This window comes from Sus scrofa, chromosome 1 (assembly GCF_000003025.6).
Source record: "Sus scrofa isolate TJ Tabasco breed Duroc chromosome 1, Sscrofa11.1, whole genome shotgun sequence".
NCBI classification, from domain to species: Eukaryota; Metazoa; Chordata; class Mammalia; order Artiodactyla; family Suidae; genus Sus; species Sus scrofa.
Genome location: NC_010443.5, coordinates 224,011,720 through 224,035,394, shown reverse-complemented (window position 1 = coordinate 224,035,394; position 23,675 = coordinate 224,011,720). Strand labels below are relative to the sequence as shown.

At 39.7% G+C, this 23,675-nt stretch overlaps 1 protein-coding gene across 1 annotated transcript in view; it reads left to right on the top strand.

Moving 5' to 3' along the window:
- TRPM3 (transient receptor potential cation channel subfamily M member 3) overlaps positions 1-23,675 on the top strand; it is an 849,162-nt gene that overhangs the window by 647,030 nt on the left and 178,457 nt on the right. Inside the window, 2 exon segments of the mRNA XM_021074417.1 lie at positions 15,418-15,464; positions 15,467-15,540. Coding sequence (XP_020930076.1) covers positions 15,418-15,464; positions 15,467-15,540 — 121 coding nt within the window.

Here is a 23,675-nt window from a genome sequence, read left to right as displayed (position 1 = left end):
TTGAATCACTAGGTATTTTTTTAATGTTTGTTTAAAGCAATAAGCATGCCTTTCCTTGAGATTTACAATCTCATTTAAACTCACATCATAAATAATTTTGAATTATATGTTAGTTACTGAATTCTAAAAGGCAGAAATAGGCATAGTTTGGAGTAGGTGGATAAAGTTTCATAGAGTATTATTGCAATTTTTCTCTCTGTAGAATATATAAAGATATAGTTATATGGATATTTGTGTCATTGTAGCCAAGTTCCGCAAGGCTAGAGTGGCTTCATTTATTTAGGACAGTGCAAAAGAAATATTTTTGCCTTTGAGTTTGCTGTTTGATCCCTCCATGTGTGTCAACATGGGGAGAATGAAGCACTGGCTTTAAAAAAAAAAATTATCTGGATAGTCCATGGAGGAAAGTAGCAGTGGAAAGTTTTATTGATCTAAATTGGCCCTGGAGTTCCCTTTGTGGCGCAGTGGAAATGAATCCAACTAGTAACCATGAGGTTGCAGGTTCGATCCCTGGCCTTACTCAGTGGGTTAAGGATCCAGCATTGCCATGAACTGTGGTGTAGTTTACAGAGGCAGCTGGGATCCTGTGGTGCAGTGGCTAGGGCATAGGCTGGCAGCTGTAGCTCCAATTGGACCCCTAGCCTGGAAACTTCCAGGTGCCACAGGTGCGGCCCTAAAAAGCAAAGGAAATAAATTAATTAATTAAAATAAAAATATATTGGTCAATAAGTTCTTTATACTGATTACGTTTACTTTAGAATTGTGCAACTCTTAGTTGGGAAAGTGTGGCCTTGAACGCAAATAGCACACATGAGAGAAACACAGAGCTGGTTATGGTAAAGAATTATGGTAAAGAAACTCTTTTTGGAGAACCATGGCTTGCAACATTTAGATAGCCCATCAGTGCAAGTGAAGACTTCAGCGTCTGCGTTCCTCTGAGATTTGCTTGTCGAACACTCCGCCATTTGTTATATAGAAAACATTCAAAGTAAGCATCTGAATTACACATTTCAGCATGTCTAAGAATTACCTGGAAGCGAGAGAGACACAGACTCCCCTAAGTCTCTGGATTAGATTCCATGTAGCTGGCCTGAGGTACAGGAAACTGTATTTGAAACCAAAATCCCAGGTTATTCCAGTGAGAGTGGTCCATGGACAACTCTTAGAAACTCATTTAAAATTTGTAAAAATTGACTTTCTCTTTCAATTTCACTGGTGTGTCCACAAACAGCTTTTCCACTCTCTCTGCCTCGTGTGCATTCTCCTCACATATGTGACTGCATTGTTACCACAAGTACTTTGTATTCTCTGCCAGACTGGGTCTTTGGAACCCAGTTGATTTGAAAATTTTGTTTAGCATGAACCTCCTCTTTTCTTTCTTTATCCCAGCTGTTCTTGGTTCCAAACATCTGTCTGACTTTAAAAGTCTTCCCTTGAAGAGCAAGGTATACCATAAAAATATTCATTTTGACAGGAATAATAAGTTTCTCTGTTGGTGTTTTTATTTACATGGGTTTCTTAAGGGTATTCAGTTCTCTTCCTTATTTCTTTTGAAAATTATTTTCTGAGTAGTTCAAAAGGTACGAACAATTTAAAAAGAGAAAGAAAAGAGGATGAGAAAAGTAACAGTATTTAAAAGTGAAGTGATGCTGCTTGGTTGGTTGATGGCTCTCAGTTGTTTGAGAAGCTGACAGTATTTAGGGCCATAACTTCAGCATTAGAAGGTCTTAGCTCACTTTCCTTTGACTTGACAATTGCAATGGATAACCATTTAAGAGTCCCAATCTCCCACTTGCCCCTAGTATTGATTTTCAATACCTGGGCCCTTTTTCAAATAAAATTTCAGGTAGAGTGTGAGCTATAAAACAGACAAAACACCAAGTCTACTCTATTGAAGCTGGGGTGGACGGCCTAGACCTATGGTTCTCAATTTTTATCTTGCATCAAAATTACCCAGCGGGTTTCTATAAACAAATTGCCCACCCTCAGATTTTTTAATTCAGTTAAGTCTGGTTGGAGCCAAGTTATTTAAATATCAAAGGAGTACCCTGGAGATGCAGATTCTGTTGGCCCAGGGTCCATACTTTCAGAAAGAAGGGGCTTAGCCTCCCTGCCTTCTTGCTGGTTCTTGCCTACTAAAGAAGTTCTAAAGTGACTCTGAAGCTTCTTTTCAAAATTCCAAGGGCTTCTTTGTAGAACTTAGTTGAAGACCATTGATCTACAGGTTAGGTCCACATTCCTTTGTATAGACTCAAGACCCTTTGCATTCTTCAGCCTCTCTCTAGAGACATCTTGGTGAAATTTCCATTTACCCCACAATCCAGTGGAACTGTTCTCTCCCCCCACCCTGCTCTCCAGGCACAGCATGCTGGCATAAGCTTTCTGCCTTAGCATGAGATGTCCATGTACATTTCTTAACCCACTTAAATTCTAGGAAATTTTTCTTTCTGAAGGTCAGTGCATAGCCTCTTTCTCATGAAGAAGTAATGAGGGCTTTAAAACCCAAAAATACATTTAAAGTTTATCTGGATTAGGTGTAGATAATAACTATCCTGGTGTTTAATCCCTCTACCTTAAAGGAAATGAATTCTGAATGAACCTGGATGACATAAGAACCTGCAACTGCTAAAAATACAGTGTATTAACATCTTACTCAGTGGTATCATTAATAATAGATAATGCTTGGGGTATTATTAATACATTTCTCTCACATTCCCCATGCAATCTGCAGATGTTGATTATGAACCACAAGATTAATGAAAATTATTTACAGCAGTAACTACCTGTTTATAAAAGCTTATTTATATAAAGAGCTTTATAAAAGAGAAACACTGAGTATGTATTAAAGTGGGACTCCAAGGTTAACTCAAGTTTGTACTATGGTTGTCTAGAAAAGTCTCCATTCAGTTTCAGTAAAGCCTTTTCTTTGTTGTCTTAATTGTTGGACATCTCTCCTAGAGTTGATATACATGTTTATTTTATTTTCTGGATTTATTCAATGTAAAGGAAGTATCCATCCATAAGTATTGACCCCTAAAGTTTTTAAGTAAGCAATAAAGAATCCATTCCTCTAAATCCATGGAAACTGCAGTTCAATTTCTTGGAGAGAGGACTAAAATTTGGAGGTCCTTGACTTTCTTTGACCCTATAATCTTGGTTTTCACCATTTGAGAGGCTATTTGAGATTTTATCATCCTCTGTGGACAGCTGACAAATTTTCATCTTGAGTGTCAAGTGTAATCAACTGGTAGTAGTTTCCTAAAATAATATGTTGAGAATGATTCTAAAACCACATTTGGACACAGAGGAAAGTTTACTGTGATAGATTGGCAATGATGCAAAGAAAGACATTTATAGTCAAAATGCCATGGGTTTCTACTCTTATTCTAGAATAAAAACAAAATCCTGTAGCTAGCTCAGGCAGATTGAAGCTCAAACCTTGCCTTTAGCAGCTACACCATATTTCCTCTTAGGAAATGGGACCCAGTAACTACAGGAGGTTTACTTGCCTCGGAGCTGTGTTATTCCCGACAACAGAGGAGGCTTTACCCAGCTTCCCTCTTTTCTTCTTGTTTCACATGCTGGTTACCTTCTCCTTTGAATTAAATATTGGACCAACATTTGAAGCATGTCACTTGAAGAGGTGCCAGTGTTTGTGCCTGCCCAAAGAGCCTATACATCTCAGTCCAGCTCTCATTCTGACTTCTATACAGGGACTAAAACAATAAAAATTTGACTATTCCTCTTGCTTGGCTCTGTGCAGTATTCACTGATGGGATTTCACTTGGATTGAAATCACAGGATGTGTTTTCCTTACAGTTTTGGCAGCAGAGATGCTACCTGACCATGTGGCAGTCCCTGTATCCTTTGGCAACAAGTCAATTTCTTCTCTTGGGCACATTCATAACCAAAGGCAAAGAAAGAGGAGAAATTGTGGAGACACAGCCAACACTGTTCAGGATTTTTCACCATAATGTCCTTCTAGTCCCTGCCCAAGGCTGAGGACTCGGTACCTCCATCTGCCTAAATAGCAGCACTGCCCAATAGAACTTTCCATGATAATAGGAATGTTCTGTATCTCTGCTGTCCAATCAGACAGGCACTAAGCCCTTGAATTGTGACTAGAGTGACTAAGAAATTGAATTTTAAATTTTATTTAATTGTAATAAATTTAAATTTGAATTGCCACATGTGGCTAATAGCTAGCACAGCTCTGCCATTTCTGTAATTGGATTCTACCAGACTGGGAGCCCTTGAATATCTGACAGATTTCCAATGTTATTAGAAATTTTCCCTTTCATTTTTAAAATTACATTTACATTCTTTCTTCCAACCAACATTATGTATTCAGTCATTCAACAAATATTTTTGGATAGACACCTACCATGTTCCAGGCCCTCTTCTAGATGTGGGCAAAAAACAAAACAAAACAAAAAAACACCTATAAAGCAAATAGGCAAACATTTTTGCTATTGTGGAGCTTATATTTTAGTCTGGTTACATAGATAATAAGTAATCAACATAATAAATAAATGTGTAGAATATTTTAAAAGGTGATATACTATGGGGAAAAGGAGAAGGGTGAGGGGCAAGATAAGGGGCAGTGGAAAAGCCTCTGTCTTCAGCAATTTGATGAGCACGGAGAGGAGGAGTAGATAAGTAATATAACTTGCAGTTGGTGTAGCCAAGGAGCTATAGACCAGTTAGGATTTTCTTAATCTGTCCTTATGAAATACCAGATATAAGATGCACAGCACAAAGCTTTTCTTATAATAGGTATGAATTGCCTCTCTTACAACCATCCTCAATACCACCTCACCACCCACCTTCTGTTTCCTTTTGTATGTATAGCTATGCCTTCTGTTTTGCTATAGCTGGCTCAGGATTCTAGAGTGGGTTAAGAAAAATAGTTGATAGATAGCTAGACAGATAGTTAGATAGGAAATAAATGGTAGGAAGAAAGAAGAAAGGAAAGAGAAATATCACTCTATGGGTAGTAGTCAGTGAAACTTGTCAGAGAGCAGACTACTATCAAGGTGTGTGCATCATGCCCAATTATAGGCACCTTCTCTAAGATATTTCTAACTACCTCACATTGCTAGATGGAAATCCTCAGGAAAAGCCCTCATTAACAGCTATTCTAGGCTAGATGCTATTGACAAGATCAGAGGCCCTATTTATCACAGGTCTTAGCTGGTAGGGGTCATTATTATCTGGAGTTGATCCTCAGTAAAAAGTTGGGAAAAGTAACTTTCTACCCCCTTGTTCCATCTGGGTAACTTTTCTGCATTTCATTTGTGCATCTTCCCCTTCTGTCTATCCAACTAGTGTTTTCTAAAAACCATCAGCATCAGTAAGTTTACAGCTAAGTGAGTTTACCATGCAATACTTATCCCAAGAGTTGATTTTAGGGCTTCTAATTGTTGAGCAAAATATTTGCTTCCTTTTAATTAATTAAAAGGAATGTTGGTTATCTGATAAGTTAAGAAAGTAGCCCCAAGAAAGTAGTTGATCCTTTAAATCCTATTATTCAGTCTCCTTATACATAAGATATATAAGATTTTGTCTCAGGGATAAAACATAAGAAATCTCCACTTGTATCCAGTCATTTAAACAACAAATCACTAACTTTACTGCACTGAGCAGAGCTTACATATTCAAGTTGCTGTAATTCATTATCAGAGATTCTTCCTTCTGATCCTCTTGTCCTCCAAGCCTAGCTCTGATGTTTTCAGTTATATCATCTTTAGCAAGTAAGTTTTGCTCTACAGGCTTCAGATTCTTCATCTATAAGATGATTGATCTAAGGTCATATCATTCCTTTATCCTGAACTTCAAATTTGCAGCAAAATTTTCAGATTAGCACTTTTCCTAGAACATACAGACTCCAGAAATAATCAAAATATAAGCTTCAGGGGAAGTCATAGTCAAGTGAGACTTCTGATCCTAACACCTATTTGACTTCAAGATGACATAAAATTATCTAGAGTAATGGTTTTAGGATATCTTCTCATCACTTGTTTGTTTTTATGACATTAATTAACATGAGAGCTAATAGTCTTTCTTCATTGATAACCTTCTATGTGGTTTTGAATTATAGCCTTTTCCATCTCATTCACAGATCTGCTCCATCCAACTTTTATAGAAATATTTCAGTTTTTCTTTTCTCCAAAGGGATGGTGTGCAGGTTATTTGTATATCCAGTACCTTGCCTCAGCTCTGAGCAAGGCATCATTGGGATGCTCTATAGGTATGAGGGCCCCTAGGATATCTATTAATTTAAAAAACCTGCTTATTATCGAACACTTATTATGTGCTAGAACCAGTACTAGGTGCTTTCTGTACCTGATCTTTTTTCCCCAATGCATCAATATATAAAGACATATTCTACCCCCTCTCAACAGATAAGGAGATAAAGGCTTAGAGAGATTGAATAACTGTCTCAGGTCCCTCAACTAGCAAATGAAAGAACTGGATTACAACCAAAAGCACCATAGCAAAGGGCCTTAATTATAACATTCCATCTTCTGCAGAAGATTGCAAAATTGACCTTACCTCTTCTATGTAGGACATAGAATTAGTTGAAAAAAAAATGTAGCTGTATGCTGAGTTGACTTTTATGTGATATTATGTCCAGTTGGCATAAAACACCAAGATATATGTGAAGGAGATTATCTTGATAGCACTAAAATCCTTAAAGTCTTCAAACAGTTATTGTGGACTTTTATGGGCAATACATTGCTGTAAGATTATGCGAGAGAGAGTGAATAAGCATCCACTCATGCCAAGAGCTACAAAGCAATTCAAAGGGGGAAAAATTCCCCAAAGGTAGAACCAAATACAGATCTTTGAGTTGGGTGGCCAATTCATTTTGAGTTTAAAGAAGAACTCAAAAAGCCAAGAACATTTCTTAGAGATGAATATGATTGAAAGATAAAGGATCAAGAAAATCCACTCATTGAGAGGCAAAATACTATGCCACTTCCCCATTCTTCCAAATAGTTTTGAAGTCCTTTCCAACATGAGCAAAGGGAGTGGGGAAGGGCACCTGGTAGCTGCTACAAAGCAGACAGCTGCTCATGTATTCAGTCAATCCATAAACATTCTTCTAGAACTAGGGTTGAACTATGTACTTACTCTTCTAGAGCATAGATACAGACAAAGATGCACTTACTGCCTCAGAGTGTTCATAATCTATCAGAGGGAAACATATATCTAACTAAATAGTTTCCATGCAATATAATAATTGTTGTAATATGTAGCAAGTGCTATGGGTACATCAAGGGAGTGGTAACTGGAGACTTTCACACAGGATGTGGATTTTGAGCTGAATTATAAATGATGAGTTTTGAGTGATGAGATTAGATATAGAGAGTATTTCAAGCAGCAGGTATAGCAAGTTCAAGGGCCTAGAAGCCTGCAAGAGTCTGGTGTGTCTGGGTGAAAATAGCATTTCTTAGGGTATCTGTGAGAGGGTAGCAGGAGATGAGCCTAGCTGTGGAGAGAAACCATGATAAGCCTTAAATGCCATATGCAAGTTGAAATGTTATCTTGCTAGTAATGAGAAGATATTACAGGGTTTTGAGAAGGATCTGGTATAACTATTTGCCTTGTAGGAGAACCATTCAATCAACACTGTGGAGAATGTATTAGAGAAGGATGAAAAAGAAACCAATAAGTGATCTGTTGATGCCATTCAAGTAAAGTATAATAAGGGTCCAACTTCAGATAGAACAAGAACGAAGTAAACTTGAACAATATTTTAGGAAGTCAAGTTTCTCTGTTATCTAGTTTCTGACAGGAGTTATCAAAGCTAGCAGGTGCTATTGTTGTTGCTTTATGTCTCTACACAGACCCCAAAGTGAGGTAAGGGCATCAAGAAAATACCCTCCTGTTTTAGGTGGTATCTTAACCTGGGCTTTAAAGGTTGACCTAATAATACACACATTTTACTGAAGATGTCCCTTAGAAACAGCAGTTATGGGATAAAGTATTCCTACTTACATGGTATCCATGAAAAAAGACTCTGACCAGGATCCCAAGGCTGAAAACAAATACCTGGTACCTTATAGGTGCTAAATGATGTAAATAGGCAGCTTGAGCAAATGAGAAAATAGTTATAGGTTCTGTACTTCAAATCAATATTAATATTTTGAAAATATTTATGAGTGGTTAGACTATTATTTTTAAGGATAATGGTTGTTCTCATTATAATCAACTATTTAAAAAAGAATCCAAAATAAGGCAGTGGAGGCTATTTATCACTGAAATATGGAAAAGATTGCCGTTTCTGTTCTCATCTGAACAGAAACACTTGACAGGGTTGCCTGTCTCCAAGGTTACCACCATCAATATATTCCTTCTCTGCATGTTCATACTTTTCTCCCATCAAGAATAGAATCTGTCAGAGTTCCGTCATGGCACAGTGGAAATGAATTTGACTAGGAGCCATAAGGTTGTGGGTTCAATCTCTGGCCTTGCTCAGTGGGTTAAGGATGCAGCATTGCTGTGAACTATGTTGTAGTTCACAGACGTGGCTCGGATTCCTAGTTGCTGTGGCTGTGGTATAGGCCAGCAGCTGTAGCTCTGATTAGACCCCTAGCCTGGAAACCTCCATATGCCATGCGTATAGCCCTTAAAAAAAAAAAAAAAAAAAAAAAAAAAAAAAGAATAGAGTCTGTTTCTTCCCCTCCTCTTGAATCCAGTCTGCTCTTAGTGACTTGCTTGATTAATTGAACATAAGGAAATGACATTCTGTGACTTCTAAGGAGAAATCATAAGAAGCCTTTCAGTTTTTGCTTCAGCCTCTTTGAACACTCTCTCTTGGAATCCCTTACTTTAAGAGAAGTCAGCTGTGTAAGGAGTCCATCTACCCTGTAACCACCATAGAAGGCAGTGCCAGCCAGCCCTCAAATTTTTTCAGCCATCCCAGACCAGGTATCAGACTTACAAGTAAAGAAGCCATCTTGGACTTTCCAGCCCTAGCAGAGGCCACAAGGAGAAGAACTGAGGCCCCAGACATATGGCCCCAGTTGAACCATTCTAGCCATCTTCATTTATCACAGCCTCTCCAGCTAAGGTCTGAGATATCACAGACCCAAGATGAGTTAGCTCTTCTGTGCTCTGCCTGAACTGTTAGCCCACAAATTCATCACCACAATAGACAAAAGCTGTTTTACATTGCTAAGTTCAGGATGTGATAGCTATTAATAAATGACCAGAAATATAGGACACACGATCCTGTGAGCTCCATGAGGCTAGGACTGCATATTATTTTTCTCTATCTCTGGCTTAGTGCCTGGCACATAGTAAGCACCAATATTGTTTGTTGAATGAATGAATGAATGAATGAATGAGTAAATAAATATCTAGATGTCTGTATGGAATGTTGCAAGTCTCCATTATAATTAAGCTTCCAAATCTAAGTATCTCTCTTTCCCAAATCTAAGAAAGAAAAGTGATTTCTGACCTCTCTCTAGAGTAGGAAAGTTATTTCTCCAGCTTGGATTGGAATGTCTTGTACTACTTTGCTCACAAGCTATGCAGAGCACAATGGAGATGGCTCTGCATTGCACACAGAAGCCCTGACCACTGGTCGTGCTACTTAATAAGGACTGGTCAGACTCTTTCCTAAGGAGCATCGTAGGACTGTGTTTTAATAGTAGCACATGCTTACACAGGACTTGCTGTGTGCCAAGCTCTTTTCTAAGTGTCTTACAAAGATTAATTCATTTAATCAAGTCTATGAGATAAGGACTATTACAATTCTATTTTAACTATACTGCCCCAAGTGTGGAAATGCTGAACAGTTTGCACAGGATAACACAGTTAGCAAATGATGGTTTCACCCCAGACAGCCTGACCTGATGACCTTAATCCTTTTTTTCATGATGCTGTCCTGCCTCTGCGAAGAATCATGCTGCTACTTGCAACCCCAGCCATTTGGGAATAAGTGATAACTTTTACTAAAGAAGAAGAGAGAGGGAAGGGAAGGAAAGGAAAATCCCATTCTCTGTAATCTTAGGCAAGACATGTAAACCTGTTTACACAAATGTTGCACTTAGTAATTTGCTTTGACTTCAAAAAATGCTAAAATTTCATTTTTTTAGAGCATTAGAGATTCCATAGGAAATGATGTTTTTAAGTACCAAATTTTGGTATTTCTAGCAATCATTTTTTATTTATATAAGTAAAATTTTCCCATATTGTATCTGAGTGAGTTATGGGGCATGAGAAGGGTTTGTCTCCTGAAGATCCATTAGTCTAAGCCTAGCTCTTTGAGTCCCATTGAATCGTAAATGCATTTTCCAATTTTTAAATCTATGAACAAAACTCTAGTGTTGCAGGTAATTAGATTCATTCTGAGAAAAACTATGTCCACATGGGTCGAATTGCCAGCATTGGAACAGAATACTAATAGCAAACTGTGGGAAGTTTTGTTGGTTTCTCTGAGCAATGGATAAACACTGACCTATTTCAAATGACTCTGTGACTCATCTGAAAAGCTTCAGATCACAAGGACAGCATTTAAATGGAGACACAAATGCCATGGTGTAGAGATTTTCCTCACTTCCTAAATGACTACACTTCCTAAATCAGAAAACCTTCTAATTTGAGGTATACCCAAAATAGCGTGGGTACATATGAAGCCACAAATTAACAGTTTCCATAAATAGGTACCACTTTGTCAAAGACCCAATTCTAGAACTACAACTTTACATAATACTATGACCATGTTTTGATGTCAAGAAATTTTCAATCACTAGTCTAGTGCCATAAAAAGAAATCTAAAATGGGCTTAGTTCTATTTTTTGCTCATGATTAACTATAACAGTCAAGATTTTTAAATCATTCCAGTGTTGTGCAGAAAAAAAAATAGGAGAAGCTAAGAAAGTAATAATTTCAAGAAAGCAGACCTCCCAATATCATGAGTATGGCTACAAAATAAGAAAAGTGCAGTAGAGGAGATAGAGTAAGAATTTGTAGCATAGTTCAGCATAGAAAATGCTTGTGAAAAATTAGAAGCCAATATAATCTTCAGCATACTAAATGCACCTGCCTTTGTCTTCATTTACTCATTTTCCCTTATCTTCTCCAAACTTGTCTGATTTCCTTCAGATATTCTCTACATCACAAAAAGGAAAAGCCATTTCCTACAACAGATTGACTCACATTTCTACCTCCAATGCAAACGTTTAGGAAAGTGAAAGACATATTTATAGTTTACAAGCGGGAAAAGCAACACCATGGAAGGAAGGCTGAATTCAATAGACTCACTGAGATTGTCAAGCTATGTGACTCTGTACACATCATTTAACCTCTTTGGGCGAAGTCTCCTCTTCTGCAAAATGGAATTAATAACTGCTTTTTTTTTTTTTTGGCTTTTTGCTATTTCTTTGGGCCGCTCCCGCGGCATATGGAGGTTCCCAGGCTAGGGGTCTAATCGTTGCTGTAGCCACTGGCCTATGCCAGAGCCACAGAAACGCAGGATCCGAGCCGCGTCTGCAACCAACACCACAGCTCACGGCAACGCCGGATCCTTAACCCACTGAGCAAGGGCAGGGACCGAACCCGCAACCTCATGGTTCCTAGTCGGATTCGTTAACCACTGCGCCACGACGGGAACTCCCATTATACCAGATCTTTTTGAAAACAATGTTATTAAACTCTCTGCAAAGAGTCTGGGCCCCCAAAACTGTTATTTCTCTGTCAAAAGGGGGATTTGCAAGTGTTTCTGAGCTGCCAATGGCAAAGAAGCATCAAAAATGAAATTTTCCTCTTGATGCAGTCAGAAGGATAGAAAAAGAACTAAACCAGGAATCACAGTTTTTTGATGTTTAGTGAGTATAACTTAATGTTTTGAAAGAACTGAATCACCTTTGTTCCACTTAAATCCATCTTTGCTCCAACAGTGACAGTTATCCCCCTTTTGGAAAACACCAGCCTAGGGGATTCTTGTACTTCTAGAAGTAGAATGCCATGGTTTGTGTTGCTAAATGATTTAACCAAAGCCACAATTTCATTCAGTTGCAAAATTGGACTAAAAAGTGTAAGATGCTTGGTGTCTTTCAGCTCTTTCAACCTCTGAAGTCCATAATCAGCTAAGTTGCACATCATTTCTCAATTTTTACAAAGTGACAGCTTGGCTACAAGTGACAGACATATCCCTCAAACAGTTAATGACCTCAGGGAACTGGGATTTCATTACAGATGGTTGGCAATGGAAAACAAATTTTGAGTTGTCAAAATTAAACACCTGCAGATAAATGATTGAATCTACCAAGTGGCTAATTGGGGGGGTCTCCACCTTTGTTAATCATGTACAATAGGACTTCCCGTCGTGGCTCAGTGGAAGTGAACCTGACTAGTATCCATAAGGATGCAGGTTTGATCCCTGGCCTCGCTCAGTGGGTTAAGGATCTGGCATTGCTGTGAGCTGTGGTGTAGGTCAGATATGGAATTATTGTGGCTGTGGTCTAGGCCAGCGGCTATAGCTCTGATTTGACCCCTAGCCTGGGAACTTCCATATCCCACAGGTGTGACCCTATAAAGACAAAAAAAAGAAAAAAATCACATACAACATTTATGTAACCAGACATTGCAAAAATCTCTAGACTCACCCACATAAGTTGCCTGTCAAATAGCTACACGCTCAGGTATGAGTACTCATGTCTTGACGCTTCCAGAAAATTAATTGGCAACACAAATGTACTCATGTTACTCTCCAACTTAAATCCTTCAATGGTTTCTCATTTCCTGGGGGATAAGATTTAAAATAAAATCTGAGGTCTCTAACAGTGACTTAACAATTCCCACGATCTTGCCCTCACTTAGCCCTTCTGCAGCCCCATCTTGTCTCATTCTTTCTTTTGCTCTCTATGCTCTAGCCATTTTGGCCTTCTTTTGTTTTCTCCAAACTAGGTCTATTCATGCTGTTTTGCCTGCCAAATATGCTCTTACCCAGCACTGCCCCTCATCTCCTCCCCACAATCATGATAATAATCCTTTATTCTTTAAGTCTCAGATAAAATAGCACTTCCTCAGAGGAGTCTGCCCTGAACACCCTAGATTAGAATGTATTCAACTGTCAATGAGCTTTTCTACTTCTTTTTTAAAATTTTTTATTGTTATTTCCCGCAGCACACTTTTTTTTTTTCCCCACTATACAGCATAGGGACCCAGTTACACATACATGTATATGTAATTTTTTCTGCCGTTGTCGTGCTCTGTTGTAAGTATCTAGACATGGTCCTCAGTGCCACACAGCAGGATCTCATTGTTAATCCATTCCAAAACAATAGTTTGCATCCATTAACCTCAAGCTCCCACTCCCTCCCACTCCCTCCCCCTCCCCCCGGGCAACTACAAGTCTATTCTCTAAGTCCATAATTTTCTTTTCTGTGGAAAGGTTCATTTGTGCGGTATATTAGATACCAGATATGAGTAGTATCATATGGTGAAGTAATCAGAAAGAGAAAGCTTTTCTACTTCTTTACCACTGTCAGTTATAGTTGAATTGCTGGTTCGTGCCTTTCTCCTCCACTGGTGGGTAAGCTCACTGAAGGCTGTGAGTGTGTAGATCTCATCTATCCCTGTGGCCCTGTTGGGCACCACAGTGTATGGCACTAAAGAGACATCACTAAGCAGTTGTTGAGCGAATGGTTTCAGACCAGTTCACAAATCAGGCTACAGAGTCCTCCAGAATAATTTAGTGATCTTGAGAGAATTTGGTATCATTTTTCAATTTTATCTGAATCATTCTCTTTCTCTATATGTTCATGATAGAAACATTCCTGGGGACCAAAGTGCTAACCCAATTGTCCATCGAGCTGAGTGACATTCCAGGATCCTTGGCATAATTCTATCAGGGGGAATGCACCTGCCTCAAAGCAGGGCCACAGTAATACCAGCCTAATGGGTCTAGGTGAATCCTCACACAATCCTGGGGCACAGCAGGCCAGTGATAGGAAGACATTCTCAGCCTTTCATCTTGCTTTTTTTTAAGCGACAGAATCTGTCCTGCTTTCATGTTAATGGGAATTTTATAATTCCCTCCTCAAGTAGCCTCAGTGCTAAAGAGAGTGCAATGCACTTGGTGTAATTAGAGGCAGTTGGTGTAGAGGAAACAACACTGGACAAAAGCCAGAAGAACTAGGTTCTGGCTCTGAATCTGCCACTTGTTTTTGGAGTGACCTTAAGCAACTGGCTCTTTCTGGCTAAAATATCCTTCTGTCTTGAAATGGACAAATTTCTTGCCTATCAAGTTTCAATAGGCACTAAATGAGATGGTAACTATAGTTTACTCTTGTATCTAGGAGTTGCAGGTACTTCCTTTGTGAAATCAATTTGTAAACTCTAAAATACTAAGCAAATTATGATAATGTTGTCACTAGTCCTTAAGAACAGTTTTATCTTCCTAATTTTGAATAGTATGTATTAATAATAAAATGACTTTTCATTCCTACTCTTTGACAGCTGGTAAAGATAGCCCAGTTTTCACCAGGCTAGTGAGAAAGGAGTTAAAAAGTCATTGAGATCAGTCCATATCCAGGGGATAATTGAGTTTTGACTTGATATTATGCACCTCTCTTGTTTTACTTCATTCTTCTATAGTATAAAAACTGTCTTTTAATGAAATAGTCAATATAATATCCCTTTATGGGTCAGGCTCTTACTGGCAAATAACACAGCAAAAGCTTGACATAAATAATTATAACCGGGGAGTTCCTTTTGTGGCACAGCATGTTAAGGATCTGGCATTTTCATTGCTGTGGCTTGGGCTACTACTGTGGTGTGGGTTTGATCCCTGGCCCAGGAACTTCTACCTGCCATGGGCATGGCCAAAAAAAATAATGATGACCTGAATTGTGAGCCAGACCAGCTGCCTCAATGGAATAATTTTAAGTGAACATAATCCTCACTGATACTCAAAAATTCTCTTCATTGAATTCTCAAATTTCTCCTCACTGATACTCAAAAATTCCTTAGATATAATTTGTCTTTCCACAGTTGGACATGAGGTTCAAATTTAAAGCTCCTTCAAATAAGTTATAGAGCAAATTTTTACCAAGATGCAAAGGATTAATTGAAGGTATTCTTTTTTGTTTTGATAATAGCACTTGTGCAAGAAAGCATTAAACACATGCCACATAAAAGAAAAAAAAAGCCAAAAAAGAACTAAATCCATCTTATTACTTTACTCATTTAGGTAGTGAGATGTTAAAATGGATTTACTTTTAAATTTACTCTTTTAAAACAATTATCACAATCAAAATAACTGCTGTGAGAAAAATGCAGGAGGAAGTAGCTCCTATCGAATGTAAATCCTCCTAATGCTTTCTCATATTCTATATCTGTCAAAAATACATACTAAATAGGAGCTGAATTAACCCGCTTTCAACATTTTTTTTCCTGCAGACTTATAAATGAATCTTTGAGGGACCAGCTGTTGGTGACCATCCAGAAGACTTTACATACACTCGAACCCAAGCTCAGCATCTATTCATCATCCTTATGGAATGCATGAAGAAGAAGGAGTTGGTATGTAACAGTGTTTCCATGGGAGCAGAGCCCTCTCCCTAGTCCCTCTGTCTGTTTAACCATTTTCTTGAACTACAGACCAACTGTTTTCCCTTTCTGGTCAAGCTTACAACCTTCCTCAGGCTTCACTGGCACCTATAGCTTCCTTCCCTCAGTAGTTGCATTTTCTGCTTAATTTCATGAAATGTGGGAGGCAGTGTTCTAGCCTCATTTCTTATTGAAGCCCATGTGCATGCTCTGATTGCTCAACCCAATGAGGTGAAGAGAGAACACAGGCTTCCCCCTGGAAAATGCTTCCATTGATCCTCTTAGGTTGGAGGTTTCGCTCGGCTTGTGAGCAGTGAATCACTGATGTGCTTGGTGTCAACTACCTTAGTGACACAGGGTTCAGGCTAATCTGCTCATCTGTGCAGGTAGAAAATGGACTGGTGGAAATTTATGTAATTTCTAAAGTTTCCTTCAGTAGCTACTGAAACCTTTCTCACATCTGGGAAAAATGTCTTAGAAGTGTGTGACCACAGAGAACTTCTGTTAGGGTGAACAGAAGTAGCCTGAGCTAACATTGGAGGAACACAGACTGTGTGTGCCAGGCAGGACTCCAGATCTTTACATGTATTAACTCACATGATCTTGGCAACTATCCCAGTGTGAGAGGTACCACTGTTATCCTCACCTTACTGATGAGGAAACACAAAGTCACGTGATGAGTAAATCAGGAAGTAGACTGAAAACCAATGGTATTTAATCTCTGTGGGGGGGTATTTTTATTCTGAAATCATCTTGTTGAAGCACATGTAGTGAATCACCCACTCTGGGTCAAATCAGGATGGGTCTCAGCGAGAGGAGACTAATCTCAAAGGCCATGTGAGCCCATCGGCTGATGGAAAGGCAAAGGAACAGTTCAGGGAGTTCCCTGGTGGTCTACTGGTTGGGACTTGGTGTCACTGCTGTGGGCCAGGTTCAATCAATCCCTGATCTAGAAACTGAGATCCTGTGTCAAGCCACTGCACACCGCAGCAAAACAAAACAAAACAAAACAAAACAAAACAAAACAAAAAAACCCACACTCACACACACACACAAACAGTTCAAACCTGAGCGGTGGTCTTTCTCGGGCTTCAGAGGATCCCAATCTGCCTAGGCATCCTGGAATGATTACCCCTGGGGACATTGTGGAGGGACACTCTTCCTCAGACGTGCACTAGGGCCAGACCCTAAAAGGCTCAACCATAAGGAGGTGGGTGGGGTCCAGGGGAGCTGGGTCAAGCTGCCTGCAGCCAGTCCCCCACTGGACTGTAGGCTCCTTGGGGCTGGGCTGGAACTGTCTTGTTCACGATGGTGTCCCTATGTATGTGACAGTGGCTGCTCCCTGAGGCTGCCAGGAGGGAGCCTAAACTTCTGAGGTTCAATTTCTGAGTCTGAGAAACCGAACATTTAGAAAACAAAGACTTGATTATAGTAAGCGTGACCTAACTCCAGAAAGCAGCCACCTGACTCTGATGAGAAGCCTTTCTATGAGAGGAGTGAGGTCAGGACAGTGGACAGCACCTCTAATCCTTGAGTGTCTGACCTAAGTAGTCTGGCCACCCAGTAGAGAGAAGGCTGCCTGGAAATCCGTTTGGCAGTCATGACGGCCGAGACCCAGGAGAGCCTGTATCAATCCTGAAAATGCTCCTGGCATCCTCCCTTCTTAGAGGCAGTTAACTCACAGTGTTTCAGCCCACGTGCTTCCTCCTCTCCCAGGGAAGAACATGGAACTCAGCTTCAACGTGCATCAGCAGGGATTTTCTCCTGACTGTGACAATTAAAATTTAACAATGCGAAGGCCAGTGACTGTGACAGCTTACCAAAACTCTGTTTTAGCAGTCCTGCAAAGTTCCTAGAAAGGCAGTCAGGATCAAAATTCTAGGAACCAGTCATCTTAAAATCAATAGAGGCTGAATATACTTTTTCTGGGTATTTTATAGGACTATTCCCTGGGATTCTTTCTGCCTAATAATTGTCACTTTATCATGGCCCCTGCTGAAAGGTCAACTTCATTTTAATGTGAGATATTTATTGTTAGAAATGTTGAGGTACCCCTAACTCTAGGCTAAGGACATGTGATTTCAAGCAATAAACTGTCCTGATCGCCACATCTGGGCAGAAATTAGGACTTTTATAAGCATAAATGTAACTAAAATTATTTCTATTTTTGAAGGATCCTGTGCAGGGGAAGGACTAGATGCTTTAGAAAGGAAGTGGAAGGATGTAGGCATTATTTTTCTCCTTTTGAAGGAAGCCAGGGTGGGAACTGAGGCTGGAGAGGTCAGGAGATGTGGGCACAGCCAGGAAGAGCCATGTGTGGGCTGTCCCGCTGCAGAGTCCAAGTATCTCCTCGCCCACACTGTGAGGCTTAGCACACATAACAGGGAGCACAGGGGTACAAAGGGCTCCTCTTCTCATACATCTCATACAGTGTAAAATTTTCACGCCCCAATTGGAGATTTAATCCATCTGGTGTTAGGTACAGAATTTCTTCACTACTTTTTAAAATTGAAGTATGGTTGATTTACAAGCATCAGTATACAGCAAAGTGATACACACACACACACACACACACACACACACACACACAGTAGGTCTTGTTTATTTTATTTTATTTTATTTTTTGGTCTGTCTTTATTTTTTTAGGGCACAGGTGTGGCATATGGAGCTTCCCAGGCTAGGGGTCCAATTGGAGCTGTAGCAGACAGCCTGTACCACAGCCACAGCAATGTGGGATCTGAGCTGCATCTGTACCTACACCACAGCTCACAGTAATGCAGGATCCTTAACCCACTGAGCGAGACCAGCAATCAATCCTGCGTCCTTATGGATGCAAGTAGGGTTCGCTAACCACTGAGCTATGATGGGAACTCCTGTTAATTTTATATAGAGTAGTGTGTAATCTGTTAATCCCAAATCCTTAATTTATCCCTCCCCCTCTTTCCCTTTTGGTAACCATAAGTTTGTTTTCTCTGTCTGGGAGTCTGCTTCTGTTTTGTAAGTAAGTTCCTTTGTGTCATTTTTTAGATTCCATCCACATGTTAAATGATATCACGGTATTTGTCTTTCTCTTTCTGACTTCACTCAGTATGATCATCTCTAGGTCCATCCATGTTGCTGCAAATGGTATTTTTCTGTTCTTTTTATGGCTGAGTAATATAGCATTGTATGTATGTACCACAACTTCTTTATCCATTCCTCTGTTGATGGACATTTAGGTTACATCCTTGTCTTGGCTGTTGTAAATAGTGCTGCTATGAATATAGGGGTGCATGTATCTTTTTGCATTATGATTTCCTCCAGATATATGCCCAGGAGTGGGATTGCTGGATCATATGGTAACTCTATTTTTAGTTTTTTAAGGAACTTCTGTACTGTTCTCCATAGTGGCTTCACAAATTTACATTCCCACTTATAAGGTAGGAAGGTCCCCCTTCAGGTTTCTTTTGATTCTCTTTACAGACAAAGCGGAATGTAGTATTCCCTGAGGTCAACCTAACCATTTGTTGCCAAGTTCAGCTTAGGGATTTGGTTCTAGTGCTAATCTTACATCTTTCTTGTTCCAGTATCCTGTTAACTATATTATCAGATCTGGACTATAGATGCATATTTAGCATCTGGGTTGAGTGGTCTCATGGAAAATATGCCTCACTGGGCCCTTTGTATGAGTACTTTCTACTCACCTCACATTGTCCTTGAAGAAATTCACTTCTCTATTTATATCCCAACGTGGGTCAGAACACCTCAGATCCTGTCACCTTCTGAGAAGATATATCCTCTGAGAAACCAACCCATGAACTAAATCCCATCATTGTTATCCAGAAAATAAAACTAAAATTAAAGCAATAAAAACTGTCCACAGCAAAATACTAATTTGGAGACAATTGTAAGGGATCCATGGCCCTCTGCCTCCTTGTATTCAAGGGGATCTGGTTCTAAAGAACATTGGGACAGGAAAAGTGGACCCAATGGCATAGCACACTCAAGGCTGATTACATGTGTAGAAACCACAGAGCCTTTTATTCCAGAGGACAATGCCAGGTCCTTCCCTTTGCAGCTAGCTGCCTCTTGGAGCTCCCAAAGAAGCCTCCCCTCATCACCACTTCCAATCCACCAGCCCCAGGTTGGGCAGTACATTTGCTCCCAATACTCTGTAGTGAGGGCACTGGTTGGCCCCAGCCAGGTAAGCCCCATGGTATGTGTGGCCCTAAAAAGTGATGGTGATGGATGATACCCACCTGGCTCCTAGTTCACCACCTTCCATTTCCACACTATCAGCCCCTCTAATTTGCTACCCTCCTCTCCCAGCTGCTGGACCACCTAGGGACCAGAGCTATTCACCTTACCATTGCTTCCCAGTCACACCTAGAAATCAAGTCTCTGATCAAAACTGATGCTGCTCTAAAATCTATGACTTTAAATTCCATTCCCACCCCAAAGTACAATTGCCCTTCCCCTCCCTCCCGTACATATCAAACTTGAATGCCAAGCCTTTCCATAATTTTCTAGTCTGAATACATATTCCTGAATCATCCATGTGGAAAAATATTTTATTTTTTATTTTTTTATATATATTTTTTGCTTTTTCAGGCCACACCCATGGCATATGGAAGTTCCCAGGCTAGGGGTCTAACAGGAACTGTAGCTTCCAGCCTACACCACAGCCACAGCAACATGGGATCTGAGCCACGTCTGTGACCTACACCATGGTTCACAGCAACGCTGGATCATTAACCCACTGAGCAAGGTCAGGGATTGAACCCTCATCCTCATGGATATTAGTCAGGTTCATTAACCATGAGAGGAACTCTAAGGAAACATGTTTTAAAGTGTAGTTTTCCTTGTCCTGTTCATAGTTGAGAGTCCAAGCCATCACTTCCAAAGCTGAGTCACTGGTTCTAATTCAGTTAGGTTTTCAATAATACTGGGCGATTTTTTTATTCATCACTAGCTGATAGCTTCTCCTGTTCTCTACAATCACTGTTCTAAACTTTTTATGTATTAATCTCCTGACTGCTTCTTGGGGCTTTTGTTATGCATTTCAGAGTCCTTATAGTATGGCAACAAGGGGTTCCATCTTAATTTCCTTCTGGCTTGTTCTCATCTGAAATAATAATTCTAAAATCTAGAAATAAACATTGCAACTAGACCATTTTGTTTATCCAGGCCATCAGTTCAGGATGTCAGAAATGAAAATAAACTGATATTTTTAAGACATCAATCAAGAAGCTTCTAAGGATGTCTATAGACATAAAGAAAATTGTGGGGGAACCTAGTACCTACCTTTATTTGGAAGATGATGGCCATACAACCTGAGAAACTAAACTTAAGGAACAGATGCCTTTATGTCATCAGGAATAGATTCCTATCATAGCAGCAAAGCTATAGCATCCCCAAAGTACCATGGTCTCACTGAGATAGCCCACCTTAATGCAAGGAAAAACCAAAGACATAGAAATGTGCTACTGGAATAAACTGAAGCAAAGATATAGGTCATCAGGCTTAATCTCCTTTTCAGTAACTTCTTTGTAGCCTTTGATGCTGTCAACTCCTCTTCCCCCTCCAGAGTTACTTTCCTGAGGATTCAGTGATGTTAGACTCTAAACTGCCTTTCTCTTTCCTTGCTGTTTATCTTACAAATCGTTTATCTTTTTATTGCTGGTTCCCTTTCTTCCTCACCATACTATAAACAGCTACTTATCTAAGCCAATTCTTGGCTCTTTATCCTTTCATTCATTATTCTGACTTCAGTTACCACTTTGAAACAACTCCCAAATGCAAACATCTTGAGCCTTGTCTACCAGGCTCCTTCATGTCCAAAGTCCATACTCTCAATGGTAGTCTCATTCTTCCTTCACTAGCTTGTTGCTCTTCCCTGTTAACCTGGTTTCCCCTAATCCAAAATCACCCCAACAGTTCTTTTTCTACACTGCAGGGCTTGGTACACTTTTCTGTAAAGAGGCAGATGCTAAGTATTTCAGGTTTTGTGTTCTTCAAACAGCCTCTGTCCCATATTTTTCTGTTTGTTTGCTTATTTGCTTGTAAACAATGCTTTAAATAATAAAAACCATTCTCAGCTTACTGGACATAGAAAAATAGGCCATGGCCCAAATTTCACCCACAATCTGTGGTTTGCTGGCCCCTGCTATATAATATTGCCACACTCTTGGTGAAGCACAGAACCCATCACATTACTCCTTTGAATGTGAAGTATAATGTTTTGCTTATAGTTTCAGTCTTACATTCTACAACATTTTTATAGGTGCCTCACAGTAACCAAACTGATCTTCTTGCAGTCATTTTTAAAAAAATTTCCTACTTCCTGCATTTGTTCAAGCTTAGCACTCTCTCTTTATCCTTAACCAGTTTCCAAACACATGCACGTACATGCACACATACACACACACACACACACACCACACACACACACACACACACCCCTAGGTGACATCTCAGCCCTTTATTTCTAACTCCTTTTTGGTACTTATCATTTATACCTTAAGTTATTTATGTGTATCTCTAATTTCACATGTAAGCTCTTAAAAGCAGAATCTCTAATTTCACATGTAAGCTCTTAAAAGCAGAATCTCTGTCCGATTTGTTATTCCCACTTATCCCTATTTGTGCTTAGTAGCTTAGCATATATGTAGCAGATGCTCAATAAATCTTCATTTGACGAGTGAGTGAATGAATGAATTCAGATGAATATACTTTAAGGTAGAAAGATACCAATTCAGTATCTTTAAATTGTTCTAAAATCTTCATTAATACAGTGACATGACTCCTTAGGGTGTGATAGATTTGGTTTATGGATGTAGATTTGATTCAGGGCCATCTGCTTAAGTTGCTGGACCTATAGGAGGGAATCCCAATGTGGCAATCTCTAGAAGTGGACAAAACTGCTTTTGCTTCAGTACTCAAGTGACTAAACTTCCATTAAGCCCCACTGCCCTCAGCTTGAAGAGAGAATGATAATACCTATGTGTTCTAGGATCTGCCACATTTAGGGCTTCCTCCTTACTGGTAGAGATTGTAATTTTATTTTTTTTCTAACCACAATAAGATAAATATTACAATGCCAAAAGATTGACTGGTCAGGGGGTTTTACATGCCCTATATCTATGCCCTACCAAGTCCAAGGCCATGTGGTATCCAGACATCGCTCACACAGATTCTTGTTCTCTGCTTGATGGTTCCAGGCTCCAGAGCTGATGATTCTCCTCTAGACAGTGGAGAAGGCAATAGAGGGGTGTTGTCTGTGCCTTATGCATGTATATCTGGAGGTCCAACTCTACTGCCTTCCAATGCAGAGAGATTTATTACTTTTAGGAAGGCACATTAAAAGCATATGCTGATGTCCTGTTAAAACTCTCTAGCCACATTTGGGAAACTGAGAGACAGCTCTCTACCTATCATTTCATAGATTCACAAAAACCAAGCAAGCATGATTTCTGAACAAAGAGGTTTCCTCTCCTTTTGTGGATGGGTATCTTATATTTGAAAGCACCACAAAGTCCAAAGTGTTCCTTGTTTAGAAAAGCAGACGCTTGTAAGACTCTTAACACCATAGACTGGGGCACTTAGTGTTACTTGGCACGTTGGTGTCTCAGCATCATGTAGGAGATATTCCTGAAGGTCCTCACTACCACCCCGGGATGCTGGGATAGTTGAGTGTTTCAGCCTGTAAAAGGATGTTGGCACAGTGTGTGGCTCCTAGGAAGCACTCAGTAACTTTAGCTATCATAGCAGTTATTCTAAAAGTCACAACAGATGCTAATTACAGTATAGGTACAAATATCTACTCACCCTTGTTTTTGCTCTAGTTAGTCCTAATTATAATTGTCACTGGAGCACAGTGTGACTTCAGTGACCTGTCATTCATCTTCATTTTCTATCTTCCCTCCTTGCTCATCTTAATGGACAGAGAGTACAGACAAGAAAACATATATAAATGCCTACGTGATAGGAAAGGAGTGAGCCTGTGCCTTCCCTGTTTAACATCAATTGGCAAACAAATGCAGTGGACCTTCTGGAGCCATGAAAGTAAAAAAACCTCTTAAAGTTGAAAAAAGTCTTTTCAGACTGAATGGCTGAAAGTCATAGAGCCA